General features: G+C 34.5%; 1 protein-coding gene across 20 annotated transcripts in view; it reads left to right on the top strand.

The window, feature by feature from the left end:
- The window catches only part of PICALM (phosphatidylinositol binding clathrin assembly protein), a 101,447-nt gene that overhangs the window by 70,450 nt on the left and 18,394 nt on the right, over positions 1 to 12,603 (top strand). For 3 of the 20 annotated variants that reach the window (XM_086384696.1, XM_086384691.1, XM_086384709.1), the window contains 6 exons: positions 1,246 to 1,395; positions 6,877 to 6,984; positions 8,630 to 8,746; positions 8,842 to 8,872; positions 9,052 to 9,151; positions 12,324 to 12,347. In XM_086384696.1, coding sequence (XP_086240822.1) covers positions 1,246 to 1,395; positions 6,877 to 6,984; positions 8,630 to 8,746; positions 8,842 to 8,872; positions 9,052 to 9,151; positions 12,324 to 12,347 — 530 coding nt within the window. Of the gene's footprint in view, positions 1 to 1,245; positions 1,396 to 6,876; positions 6,985 to 8,614; positions 8,747 to 8,841; positions 8,873 to 9,051; positions 9,152 to 12,323; positions 12,348 to 12,603 lie in introns of all 20 variants that reach the window. The other 17 variants (XM_086384695.1, XM_086384690.1, XM_086384708.1 and 14 more) reach the window with 7 other exon arrangements.

Here is a 12,603-nt window from a genome sequence, read left to right as displayed (position 1 = left end):
AGGATTTGGAGAGATGGGAAAGATGTTTATGATCATTTGAGTTAGAATAGTGTATCAGTGAGTTTTGGTATGTTTGTAAGATTCAGTACAGTGACCTCAATTTTATTTTGATGTTTTTCTTTTTGAAGTTACAATTGGAGGATTTGCAGAACACTAGCTTTCAGTTTATTGACTTTAAGGATAAAGTGTGCCTGTATTGTAATGCAGAAGCTGTTTCTTTGGCCATTGCCTCCTTATTGTTCTGCCTTACAGCCTTAGAGTAGATTAATAGTGAATACTGTATTCTTAAATTAGGACCACAAACCAAAATACACAAAAATGGGCTACTGGTTAGAGTACAGGAGTACCTTTCATTTTTAGTTGTGCTAGATAAAATTATGAGAGTTTATTTTTGCTGCTCTTTATTTTTGCTTCTCCCCATACTTAAGGAATGATGAATGACTTTCAGTCATTACAATGTTGGCTATCTTGAATGAGGAATAGATACAGTAAATATGTGGTTCTAAAATAACTTCAATTGTAGGACTTGATGATAGTATGTATTTGATACATTCTAGTAGGGAATAGTACATTTGTTATTCCTGCCAAATCGTTTAGGCTTTAAAACTTACAGCCAGGCCTTCAAAGCTAATCCCAGTCTACTACACGGCCAGTCTTGTGTCTTTGTTCTTAATTTTTCCAAAATTTCTTTTTCCATCATTAGACATTTGCTTCATCTTTATTATTTTGTTTCCTACATCTGAAGCTGTACAACAGTTATATGGACATGTTAGAAACTCCTAATCCCTTTTGGCTTTTTGAAATAACTACTTATTCCATATTCATATCAATTATTTATATCAATTATTTATATAAATTATTTAAGTATGCATAGCTATGCCCCAGTGCCAATACACTCCCATCTTGGGTGGGGAACACGGTTCAGGTTAGGTGGCTCATTTATAGAAACATTTTGTTGTTATTCTCTTTTTAAACTACCTGACTGTTGTCTTTCTGATGTTGTAGAGCAGATCCATCCTTAGTATGCTGCTGTTGTTATGGACACAAAAGTATTTTTTTTCTGAGGGTTCATTTTAAAATATGTTAAATGCATTTCTTCCATCTTGGTGATTAGATTTGATCATTTGCATTTGGATTAATAATGATAATAGCTACTACTTTTCACTTTGCCTCTTTTGACTAATTACAATACTAATTAATTTACTTCCTTTCTCCATTTTGCTGTAATGCACTTGGACTGCACAGATCCTTTCTCTGCTACTGTAGATGCTGTTGATGATGCCATTCCAAGCTTAAATCCTTTCCTCACAAAAAGTAGTGGTGATGTTCACCTTCCTATTTCTTCAGATGTATCCACTTTTACTACTAGGACACCTACTCATGAAATGTTTGTTGGTAAAGTACCATTTAACCTTTCTTTCCAATTAATGTTTATACTGCCTAAGTATTTTTTAACGTATCCATTATTTTTAAAGCACTGCAATAATTACTTTGGATTTTAATAACAAACTTTAAAATAAACTAGCAGTAGTGTAGTGAGGTTTTTTTTACACCAGTATCCCTGATTTTATTTGATGCAAGTTTTTAGGACAGAAAATTTCCTTTGAAATTGAATTTTGTTTTGTTCTCTGTCATATTGTAGCATCCTGTTTATAGTTCAGAGAGTTGGTTATTAGAGTTGGATGAAGAGTGACATCTCCTGAACTCACTTGTTATGTGTGCTTACATTTTTCTCTTTCTGTTTGAGAGAGAGGGTGGTTATCACCCTTAGTAGCTTTCTTAATCTTTTTCCCCCTTTTTAATTTCAAATAATGGTATAATTTTATATTGTCTAAAACCTGTACATACCCTCTGTCTAACCTTAAGGGTCTTCATTGTTAGCCTGGAGGTAAATGAAAAATAGGAAATGAAAAGCAACTTGACTGAATAGCTTTAATTGTGATATAAAAATCTATTAAAAAAGGCAGAATTTCATACCAAAGTTATACTAGGAAGAGTAAGTTTTTAAATATATACTAAACTGAAATAAATGTTTTTGAATCCTGCTAAAATGATGCTAAACCCCCTTAAAAGATGATGAAAGTGCTTTTATTCAATTCATAGATACAGCGTAAGGTGACACAAATTTAAATCTTTGATTGAAGCAGCATGCATAAAGTCATCTGTGTACTCTAGATAGAGCAGGTGGCCACATTCTGAATACTTAGCTATATCTGAGAGAGAAGAAGGGAAAGTGACTGGAAAGCAGTAGTTGGAGATTTGAGAAAGTTTCAAGGCAGGTGCTCTAATTACATAATTAGTCTAATAGTTCTAAAGGGTAATATTCGGTGGCTGTAATTCCTTTATTGTAATACATTTAAAAATTAGATTAAAAGCAGTTGAAACTAAATTATACATTTTGTTACTCTTAGAAATATGTCAGATGGTGTACCTTTTTGCTTGGTAATAAGGGGTAACAAGAGTTATCTTTGGAGTGTTCTGTCAGTAGTCTTTTACAGGTTGTATCTTTTCTTCATGTTTACTGAATATCCATGGTATGTATTTAGTAAATATAACTGTATCTTTTTAAGTCTGTTCCCTTAGTTTGAGAATATGAAGCAGATATGACTTTGATTTGGGCTGTATATTTCCATCTTTTAAGTCAGAGCAGTGCATGGGCTTCAAGATGTCACATCTGTGTCCCCTGAAGACACAGGGGACTTAACTTCCTGTTAAATACTTTTTCTTTGTATTGTTACAGAGTATTGTTAAATACTCTTTCTTTCTAAAACTTATTGTTACGTACTTTTATGAAAATACAGAAGGGGAAATTAAAAACCACTGCTATCAACCAATTAGGCATCTAGAGTAGGGGTCAGCAAACTTTTTCTTAAAAGGTTGTTAGATTGTAAATATTTTTGGCTTGTGAGCCACACAGTCTTTTTCACAGCTACTGAACCTTGACATAGCATGAAAACAGCCATAGGCAAGACACAAACACATGAGCTTGGCTGTGTTGCAATAAAACTTTATTTACAAAGACAAGGAGCTATAGTTGATTCCTGTCATAGAAGAGGCCTTTTAGTAAGTCTTTCAGTGCAAGTTGAAAGTTCCTAAGAAGTACAGTTGTGTAATAAAAATTCCATTAGTTTCTTACTCAGTAGTAAGAGCATGAAAGGACCACCCAAGGTGTGTCATTGCTTACACTGCATCATCTAACTAGCCACATGTCATCCTTTAAGGCTTGATTTATTAAAATTAAGTGTTAAATACAATTAAAATTTTTCTTTCTCACTTGTACTAGCCACAGTTCCACTCTTCAGTGGCACAGTGGCTACCATAATGTACCGTATTCACATATCTGCATAGTGTGCAGATTTATAAAGCATTTCTGTTGCTAGAAAGCTCTTTTGGATCATGCTGCTCTAGAATAGTGATCAGGAAACTTACTGTAAAGAGCCAGGTAATAAATACCGTAGGCTTTTATATGATGCATAAAATCTGTGAGTCATCATCTTTTCTCTCTTTTTTTAAACCGTTTCAACATGTAAAAACCATTTTTAGCTCTCATGCCATATAAATAGGCCATAGGCTGTAGTTTGCCAGCTCCTGCTCTGTAGAGTTAAGCATGACCAGGAAAAATCAGAGAGTTAGATATGTAGATACCTTCCAGATCTTTCAGAGCAGGACCTTGATTTGATATAGTTCTCAGTGTAGTTTGTAGCTTGCCCTCATTAAAGCCCTAGGGATACTGGGATGTGTAAGTCAGGTGAGTGGGTCGTGGTCCCAGCCATGCCTCCTTCCTCATCTGCAGAAGACGACATTAGAAGAGATGTTAGTATTGGCTAACGAGCCAGCTGGTTCATGTTTTTTCATCTGAGGATATGCAGTGTTGGTTGTTTTTTAAAATTTGTTGTGAGTATTATTTATATATATGTTTTAAATATAGCACTCATAATGGAGCCTTAAGTTAAGTGCTTATTTTTAGTAAGTTGTAAATTAAAGAACACCAAGGGCTTGTACTCCTCTGTTTTCTCTTTTGTTTTTGTTCCTGTTTTTGCTTTTAATTACTTCATTCCACTCTTAGCTGTTCCTCCTCACTTTCTCACTTTTCTCTCTTTTTCCTATCCTTTCTTTTCCTCCCTTATATGCCTTGTCAGATACTTTTTGTGGCACTCAAGCTTATCGTAATACTACCTTTATGTGCCATGAGCCTTCTACTGTAGCTGGTTTATTTGGAGGTAGGTAACAATAATCTCTAAAATTTATTAGTTTGTTTATGCAAGAGGTATTTCTTTTTGTTGTTTTCCTTAAAATGAGTTGGTAAGAAAATAAAAACTTGGTTTAATAAATAGTAGAGTTATTTTCTCAAAAAAGTATGAGGCCTATTTGTTACCGAACTACCACCAAAATCTACTAACAATCTAATTTTTCTCAGAGGTGTTTGGAATACCTCTCTGTCCCCAACACTTGTTCATCTTGTACCTTTCAGTCAGCTTATTATTTTCCTCTTGAGATTGTTCCTACAGTGCAGTATTAATAAGTGTTAATCTGTGAAGTGGCCAGTGACAGACTTTACACTGGGTTTTGTGAAATGAAAGTTAGGCAATTCAGTTTTCATCAAGGTAACCTTAACTTGGTGAGCCTATTTATCTTTTGCAGGGAATCCCTAAATCTTCTCTTTTGAAATGGTGATATTTTATAACTTTGCTTTAAGTCACTTTTAAAAATTAAAGGTTGACAGTCTAATCAGCTATTATAATTTATTAAGAATTTCCCTTTTACTTTTTTCCTCTGCTAGTCGAAGCTGTTGAAATTTGAGGTACTAGCTCTGGATTACTTCGTATCTTTTCAATTCTTTTATACTTTTAGGCAGTAACATCATAATTTCACAGATTGGTGCCCCTAGGGACCTCAGGAGATGGCTCCTCTCTTTACAGAAAGTTATGAAGTTGTTTTTGTATTATTATGAAGGATAGGCTTATCTCTGATACGAGCAAAATTCTAGAAAGAATTTGGGACAGGATATCAGAGGAAAATAGAAATTTGATATACTGTCCTAGTTACAAATTATTGTTCCCTTTGTTTTCTTATTAAATGATACCATAGCTCAGACATTGTTTCCAGGATTTAAAGAACACTGTAAGCTTCTTACACTGTAATGGTGTAGCATGGGGATGTAATTATAAAGCATGATAGATTTTTGTCTTTCTTGAGTAGATACATCTGTTCCTTTTGTAAGGAGCTTTGAGAAGAACTGGCAAGCCTGTGGTGTATTTCTTAAACAGTTTGTATACTTCAGAGAACTGTTAAATCAGTATATGTAATTATATTTTGATAATGTTGTGTTCTCATTGTATGGTCAGTGTCTTTGAGTTAAGAGTATTTTACAGGCTAAATGACTATGGCATAAGATCAAACTTGTACATTTAAAAATCTTTGCCTCTGCAGAATATTGATACTCTGATGTAAAATGCTACTTTTACAGTAGTATCATTGATGTATACCAGCTTGTGTGAGTCACTGTTAATAAAAAGTCCTTTCTGGCTTCTCTGACTTTGAGGACCTTCTTGAACTTCTCAACAAATCTTGTCCTAGTTTTTCTTTAAGATCAGTCTTTTTAGTACAGTGTTGTTACACTTCCTTATATCCTGGTCATGTGCATTAAGAGTTCAATGTGAGATTCTTATAGACTGAAATTGCCTTTAGCAGAAAGATGGGACAGGAAGAAAGGGTCTATGTTTACGGCTCAAAAGTTTAATTTCTCTCTAATATAGTTATTAATCTTCTAATACCAGATATTTAAAACTTTTTAACATTATGAGTTTATAAAATTTAGAGATGGAAGAGAATTCCTTCCACAAGGAAGGAATTTATTATTGCCATTTATTCCAGCCTTCCACAAGTGAAAGAACCCCTTCTTTGTGATCCTTGCTAGGCTGTTCTCTACTTGAATATATACTCAGTGATTGAAAGCTCCTCAAGTCCTGTGACAGCCATAATAGGTCTAGATGATTTTAGTTCTTCTAGTTATCCTGTAGAAATTCAGAACCTCACTTCACAAAAATAAAACTTTACACAATTGAAAATCTTATATTTACCTCAGCATTACCTGGTTTCTCTATAAACTGGATGTCTTGGCTGAATGCCACTAGCATCAGTGTAACGTTGACAGAAGAGAAAAAATTTTCCCTTTCTGTTCTTGTGTTTCAGCGTAGTTAAATCAGTATATTTGATGACATATGTGGCGACCCCCTATGGAAGTAGCTAAGTTGAACTTAGAAGATGGTTGAAAATAGTCCTTTTTTTTTTTAATATTCAAAAAACACCTGGACACAAGGGGTTCATAAGGATTAGTGGGTTATAACTTTTAAGAATCCTGTTACTTTGCAAATGAACTTAAACCGTATAGCTTTTGATTAACCATCGAAGGAAGGGAGGCGAGAAATATGGAAGGTGAGTAGGTAGAGGGAGAAAGACTTTTTGGGATACTAAGTTATTTTTTTTTTAAACACCACAGAATTCTTATTTTATTCCCAGATGATCCTTTTAAATTTTGGTTTCGTACAAGATCCTAGAATTTTAGATGTGTTTGGTTTTTTAAAGATCATTAGCATAAAAATTTAAGGTAAAAAATAAGCAAAAATGTTATTTTGTAATGAAACAAACTAGTAATTCAACTTTACTTTTTTATTTTCTTAGTGGGGTGATTTTGTTTTGGAAAATGTAATCACTACAAGGAGATGTGGTAGTCTAGGAAACATTTTGCTGGAAGGGTTGGCTTTGTTTTTTGTTGTGGGAATTTAGGGCTTTTTCCATTCTATTTTCTTCATTATTAGATATTTATAAATGTAGAGTTACTAAAGACTGAGCTTCTTCCATTTTGGTTTCTCTTAGGGTTCACTCCTTCTCCAGTTGCACAGCCACATCCTTCAGCTGGCCTTAATGTTGACTTTGAATCTGTGTTTGGAAATAAATCTACCAACATTACTGTAGATTCTGGGGGTAAGAAAAAAATTACTTTATTACCTTTACTCTAGTGTTCTAGTTTAGAGTCTGTGTAAGGACAGATAATGGTACTTTTACCATGTGTAAATAGATGGAGTTAGGATAGCCAAAGAAGTGGGTCCTCCTCCCTCAACGACTGGAAGAAAATTTCAAGCGACTATTAGCCTTTATTCTTTTCTTAGTGGCAGTTTTGATTCTGGGAAGATCTGTTTCTCCCAGAGCTGTTAAGAGAGAGAAAAAAGAGATTTTCCTTAGATTAGAGTTCTCAATTACTAGTGACTATGTGTAGAATGCTCTGTTTTTTACTCACTATAATTTTTACTTTTACTGAAATAAAATTGGCTTTTTTGAAAACTAGGAAAGTATTACCTGTGGTACCTTGACGTATTGAAATAGTCTGTGTAGTGAACAGCTGGAATAATTAAATATCAGAGCTATGGGTACAGGGGCTTTTTTTTTTTTTAATCATTTTGTAGTATGCTTGTTCATTTGTCTTAAGACAGCTTTATAGACCTATAGAGCTAGGTTTCCATTTGGTATCTTGTTAATTTGAAGTTTGTAAAAATTGAATTCCTATAAAGTTGACACTAAATTATGTTCTTAATCGTAGAGTGGTAAGTGTAGTAATTAAATTCAGACCATTTAAACATTGAGATACTCTTAATTTCATAATATACAGTTATTAATACTTATCATAAGTGTTATACAAAAGTAAGAAGCAAGCTTATAAAGAGTACGTATGGACTAGAAATTCATTTTTTTCTGTGCACTGGTAGGTTTACAATGATTTTTGATGTATTTTAACTTTTTCCTCTTGAGTTTGTCTTACTGGGAGGAAGGATAAAGGATATAGAAACCAGTTCATAATTTCTAAGCCCCCATTTTTGGTGACTTTCTTTTTCAAATTCTCTAGTATTCCTAGGTTATGCTATTGAGTCGTTTGGTGGCTTGGTTGATTGGATTTGTTTTACCTTTTACCCTTCAGGAGAGAACCTTAAGGGATTTTATTTTTAAGCAATGTCCTAATTTACTACATGATTCTGTACAATTAGAGTGTAGTTTAGCTATTTCTTAGGTATAATTTAGGCTGTTTTTAGACAGAAAAAAAGAAATAAGCTAGTGGTTCATTTTCACTTGATTCTAATATACTGTTTTACATATACCTTACATTCTTCACTTTAAAGAGTATAAAAAGATCTATAAAATACAGTTCTTAAAAGAAACGTTTTTTCAGAGATGTATTTTTTACTTGTATTTTTTCAAGTGTGAGTGAGTCTTCAGAAGACTTTGTCGGCTGAGGGGGAGGATTAATTCCATCCTTCTCATCCCAGTTTTGGAATACGAGTAGTTTACTTGAATGCTTCTTTCTTCATTCCCTTTACTTTAATGTAATTTTGTTATGACGTAAGACAAATGAATTCTGCCAAAGTACATGCAGCCTCCTCAATCGATTTACTTTGAAATGGTGGATTTCTCCTTTTTCACTTAAGGGCATTTATTAGTGCCCATTTTCTTAAAGGATTTTCCCATTAAACAAACAAGGAGAAAACGCAGAGACCTCCTTTAGAAAGCTGTAGCTCTATAAAGTTCCTTACAAAATCCTATTTCATCTGTTTGTAACTTTAAGGCTTTGATGAACTAGGTGGACTTCTCAAACCAACAGTGGCCTCTCAGAACCAGAGTCTTCCCGTTGCCAAACTCCCACCTAACAAGTTAGTATCTGATGACTTGGATTCATCCTTAGCCAACCTTGTGGGCAGTAAGTATTTTTTGAATTCTTGAATCTTCTTTACAATAAGTTGTTTTATAAAAGTGAGTCTAGTTTTTAAATGCTTTCTTTTTCTCGTGTCCTAGATCTTGGCATTGGAAATGGAACCACTAAGAAGTGAGTGTTAAATTTGCTTTTTTTTCCCCATGTGCCATCTAGAGGTTGGTTTGGCTTTTATCTCAAGAAAGTATGTGTATAAATGTCATCTGCATCTTAAATGCTCTGTTCAATCTAAATTTATAGTAAAGAAACTTCATAATTACAGACATTTATATCTCACTTGTGTTTATTTAAAGTGATGTAAATTGGAGTCAGCCAGGTGAAAAGAAGCTCACTGGAGGATCTAACTGGCAACCAAAGGTTGCACCAACAACTGCGTGGAATGCTGCAACAATGGTGAGTTGTAAAATCTCATGATATACTAATATGAATAATTTAGGTGAATATGTACTGTGAAAGTGTGTTTAAAGCAGTGATAAAGCGTAAGTGCAAAGGTCGTTACAAAATTTAAGAAATAAAAGTAATTTTTATTCCTTTCATTCAGCTTCTAAAGGAAGCTGGGTTGACACTATTTGCCAGGTACATTTTTGTAGCTAACATTTACTTAAGGGTTATTTTGTGCCAGGCATCATTCTAACATAATACGTGGTTTTGTTTTATATAATCCTCAAATTAACCTTATATGGTAGTAACTATTATTATCCCATTTTACAGATAAGGAAATGGAAACATAGGATTATTAAGTAATGAGCCCAAATAAAAGAGATGGGGTGGGTTTTTAGAACTCAGGCAGTGTTACCTCAGAGGCTGTGTTCTTAACCATTATTCTCTATTGCTGGTTTCAAATCTGTTATTTATTTGTCTGACACTGAATCGGTTGCTGATTTCACACACACAGTGTTTCCCCTAAAAATGGCTCAGTGTTCAGTAATTCAGTGTTCTGGTGACTTTAAGAACCTTTAGTTCAGTTCAGTCACTCAGTCATGTCCAACTCTTTGCGACCCCACAGACTGCAGTACGCCAGGCCTCCCTGTCCATTGCCAACTCCTGGAGTTTACTCAAACTCATGTCCGTTGAGTCGGTGATGCCATCCAACCATCTTATCCTCTGTCGTCCCCTTCTCCTCCCTTCAGTCTTTCCCAGCATCGGGGTCTTTTGAACCTTAAGTGCAGCAAATAAGGAGAATCAGCTATAAAAATTAGATGACAGTATTAACAAAAACCAAGCAGGTATAGTTTCAGCTGTGTATGTATACACACACACACATCTCACATAGATTATAATCTTAAATCCTAAATAAATTTATTCTAGTAGATGATATATTCTTTTATTTTACAAAAGAGAAAAGGAGATTCAGAGGTGTTAAGTTGACCACCCTGCTAATTGGTACCTAAGTTGAAACTCCAGACCTGCCTACCTGGCCCCAGAGCCAGAGCGTCTTCAGGTATTCCGCATTGTTCCCTAGTTCTCCATCCTCTGGTTATTTCTTGTCAGAACTGGATGTATCCAGTGACAAATTCTTCACTGCTTTGCACATGTATATGAAAGACTTCAAAAGCTTCACAAGTATTGATTTGGGGATTACAAATAAATTTTAGTTTGTAACAAATTTGCAAATATAGAATCTATGAATAATGAAAATTAATTGTACGATAATTAATGTCCATGAGATTCTCCAGGCAAGAATCCTAGAGAGGGTTGCCATTTCCTTCTCCAGGGGATCTTCCCAACCCAAAGATCAAACCTGGGTCTCTCCTGCATTGCAGGCAGATTCTTCACTGTCTGAGCCTCCAGGGAGGACCAATGAGTTAGAATCTAATACTAAAGAAGTTCTAATGGTTTTAATTACCGTAAGGTATGGTTGTCCTTGAGTAGTTTGTGGCTGTACCACTACCCTTGGTCAGCTACTGTTTTACCAATCCAATATGTCTTCCTGGGTCAGAGAAAACCAGTTTCTTTTTTGTAGAAAAATTTGAAACATGCTTTCTTGTAAACTTGGGCTAACAAGCAGCATTTTGATTATGCAAGCTGCACAGTGTGTCCTTCCTGTTGTTAGAGACCCTCATACCCTTATTATAGCCACTTTTGTTACTAAAGCTCTTCCAGAGCATCCTGCTGTTTTGCTGTTTTCCTTGGGTTAATTGTAAAAATTAAATATAGGGCTGAGATAAAAATAGTGTGCAATTAAAGTTTTCCATGACATTATCTAGAGAGTTCTATTAATCTCAGTCTTCATTAGTGGAAATTAATACTAAAATTTAGCCACCTTTTAAAATCAGTACTTTTTCTCTGGGCTTCCCTGATGGCTCAGCAGTAAGAATCTACCTGCCAATGCAGGGGATAACGGGTTTGATCCCTGGGTCAGGAAGATTCTCCTGGAGAAGGAAATGGCAACCCATTTCTGCCTGGGAAATCCCATGGACAGAGAAACATGATGGGCTCTAAAGAGTTGGACATGACTTAGTGACTAAACAACAACTTTTTTCCTGGTAGTGGTCACTACCATCACCAATAATAAAACCTTACATTTTAAATAGTTTACATTTTACACACACACACACACTGTCCTGACTCTATAATTAGTGCACTCTTGGGAGCAGCTGTTGTCCCAACTGTAGGGGTAAACTGATTTTTTTTTTTCGCCTCAAGTGGAAAGCAGCTCAGAAGCAGATTTAAATTGAAATCCATCCCTTCTGACTCTGAATCCAGTGTTTTTCCCACTGTAACATACCTCTAGGTGTGAATCATACATTGATATAACATATGAACCATGATATAAATCCGCATGCTGATAGGAAAATACAATGACTCTTTTCTTATTTTGTATTAAATTAGTATTAATCTATATGAAACAATAGAAATTTGCAAATAGCACTTGACCTTAGATTGACTGTTAGAATGTAATAGGCATCTAACCATCTAGAATGTTGATAAGAAACCATATCTATGGTGCTGTGTTGTATATGGTAAGGTGTGTCATCTCTTGAGGACTTGGTTAAAATATTTGTATGTATGTATTCCATAGAGGTTCTTTTTAATGACTAACATTTAGGGCTGGTGATGTGATTCACTACCTAGATAAAATGCTGCTTATGACATTACATTTCTAACCTTTTTATTAATCTTTAAACACTGTCAAGGTTTTTAAACTTTTAAAAAGTTAAAACAAATTTATTGATATTTTATTAAAATATATAATGATGTTACACTATCAACTCTTTTAACTGCTTGCTTTTTTTTCTGTGATATTCATTGTACAGTGCATCCCGGTTTATGGTATGCACTGAACTTTACACTGTTCATACTACTGATAGGTTTTATATTTTAATGACACTTGTAATTCTTACGTAAGTAAGGTGATGATGCCAAAGACTAAATTTCCCTTGTCAACCTTGATAGTGTTTTGGTATAGATGTTCTTCCATTAGATGCTGGAAATACCAGGAATTCTAGGTAGTTAATGAATGTACATGTGAACTAAAATGCTCTCTATGTATTTTCTGTTGTGTAAGTACTTGTTCTAATCCAGTGTTATTGCATTATGTAATTGTTCTCCCTGGGAAAAACAGAATGGCATGCATTTTCCACAATACGTAAGTGACCAAAAACTAGCCTTTTTTGCAATAAATTGGCATGCTATTAACCACTGCTGTAGCAGAATCTCATAACCTTCCAGCTATTACTTGTTTTCACATTCAAATTTTCACTGTGCCAAAAATTCTTCCTAGCATCTACTGATTTCATGGGTTTGTTGTAGAATTGATTCTGATGATGGTAGCATGGGAAATATAAATTTTTTTTCTTGCTTAATATTCTGCCATTTGCTGCCAGATGGCTGGGCGTCTGTGT

Source organism: Bos grunniens, chromosome 29 (assembly GCF_055505025.1).
Source record: "Bos grunniens cultivar Pamir isolate PY7600 chromosome 29, Bosgru_T2T1.0, whole genome shotgun sequence".
NCBI classification, from domain to species: Eukaryota; Metazoa; Chordata; class Mammalia; order Artiodactyla; family Bovidae; genus Bos; species Bos grunniens.
This window is presented reverse-complemented; position numbering and strand designations above follow the sequence as displayed.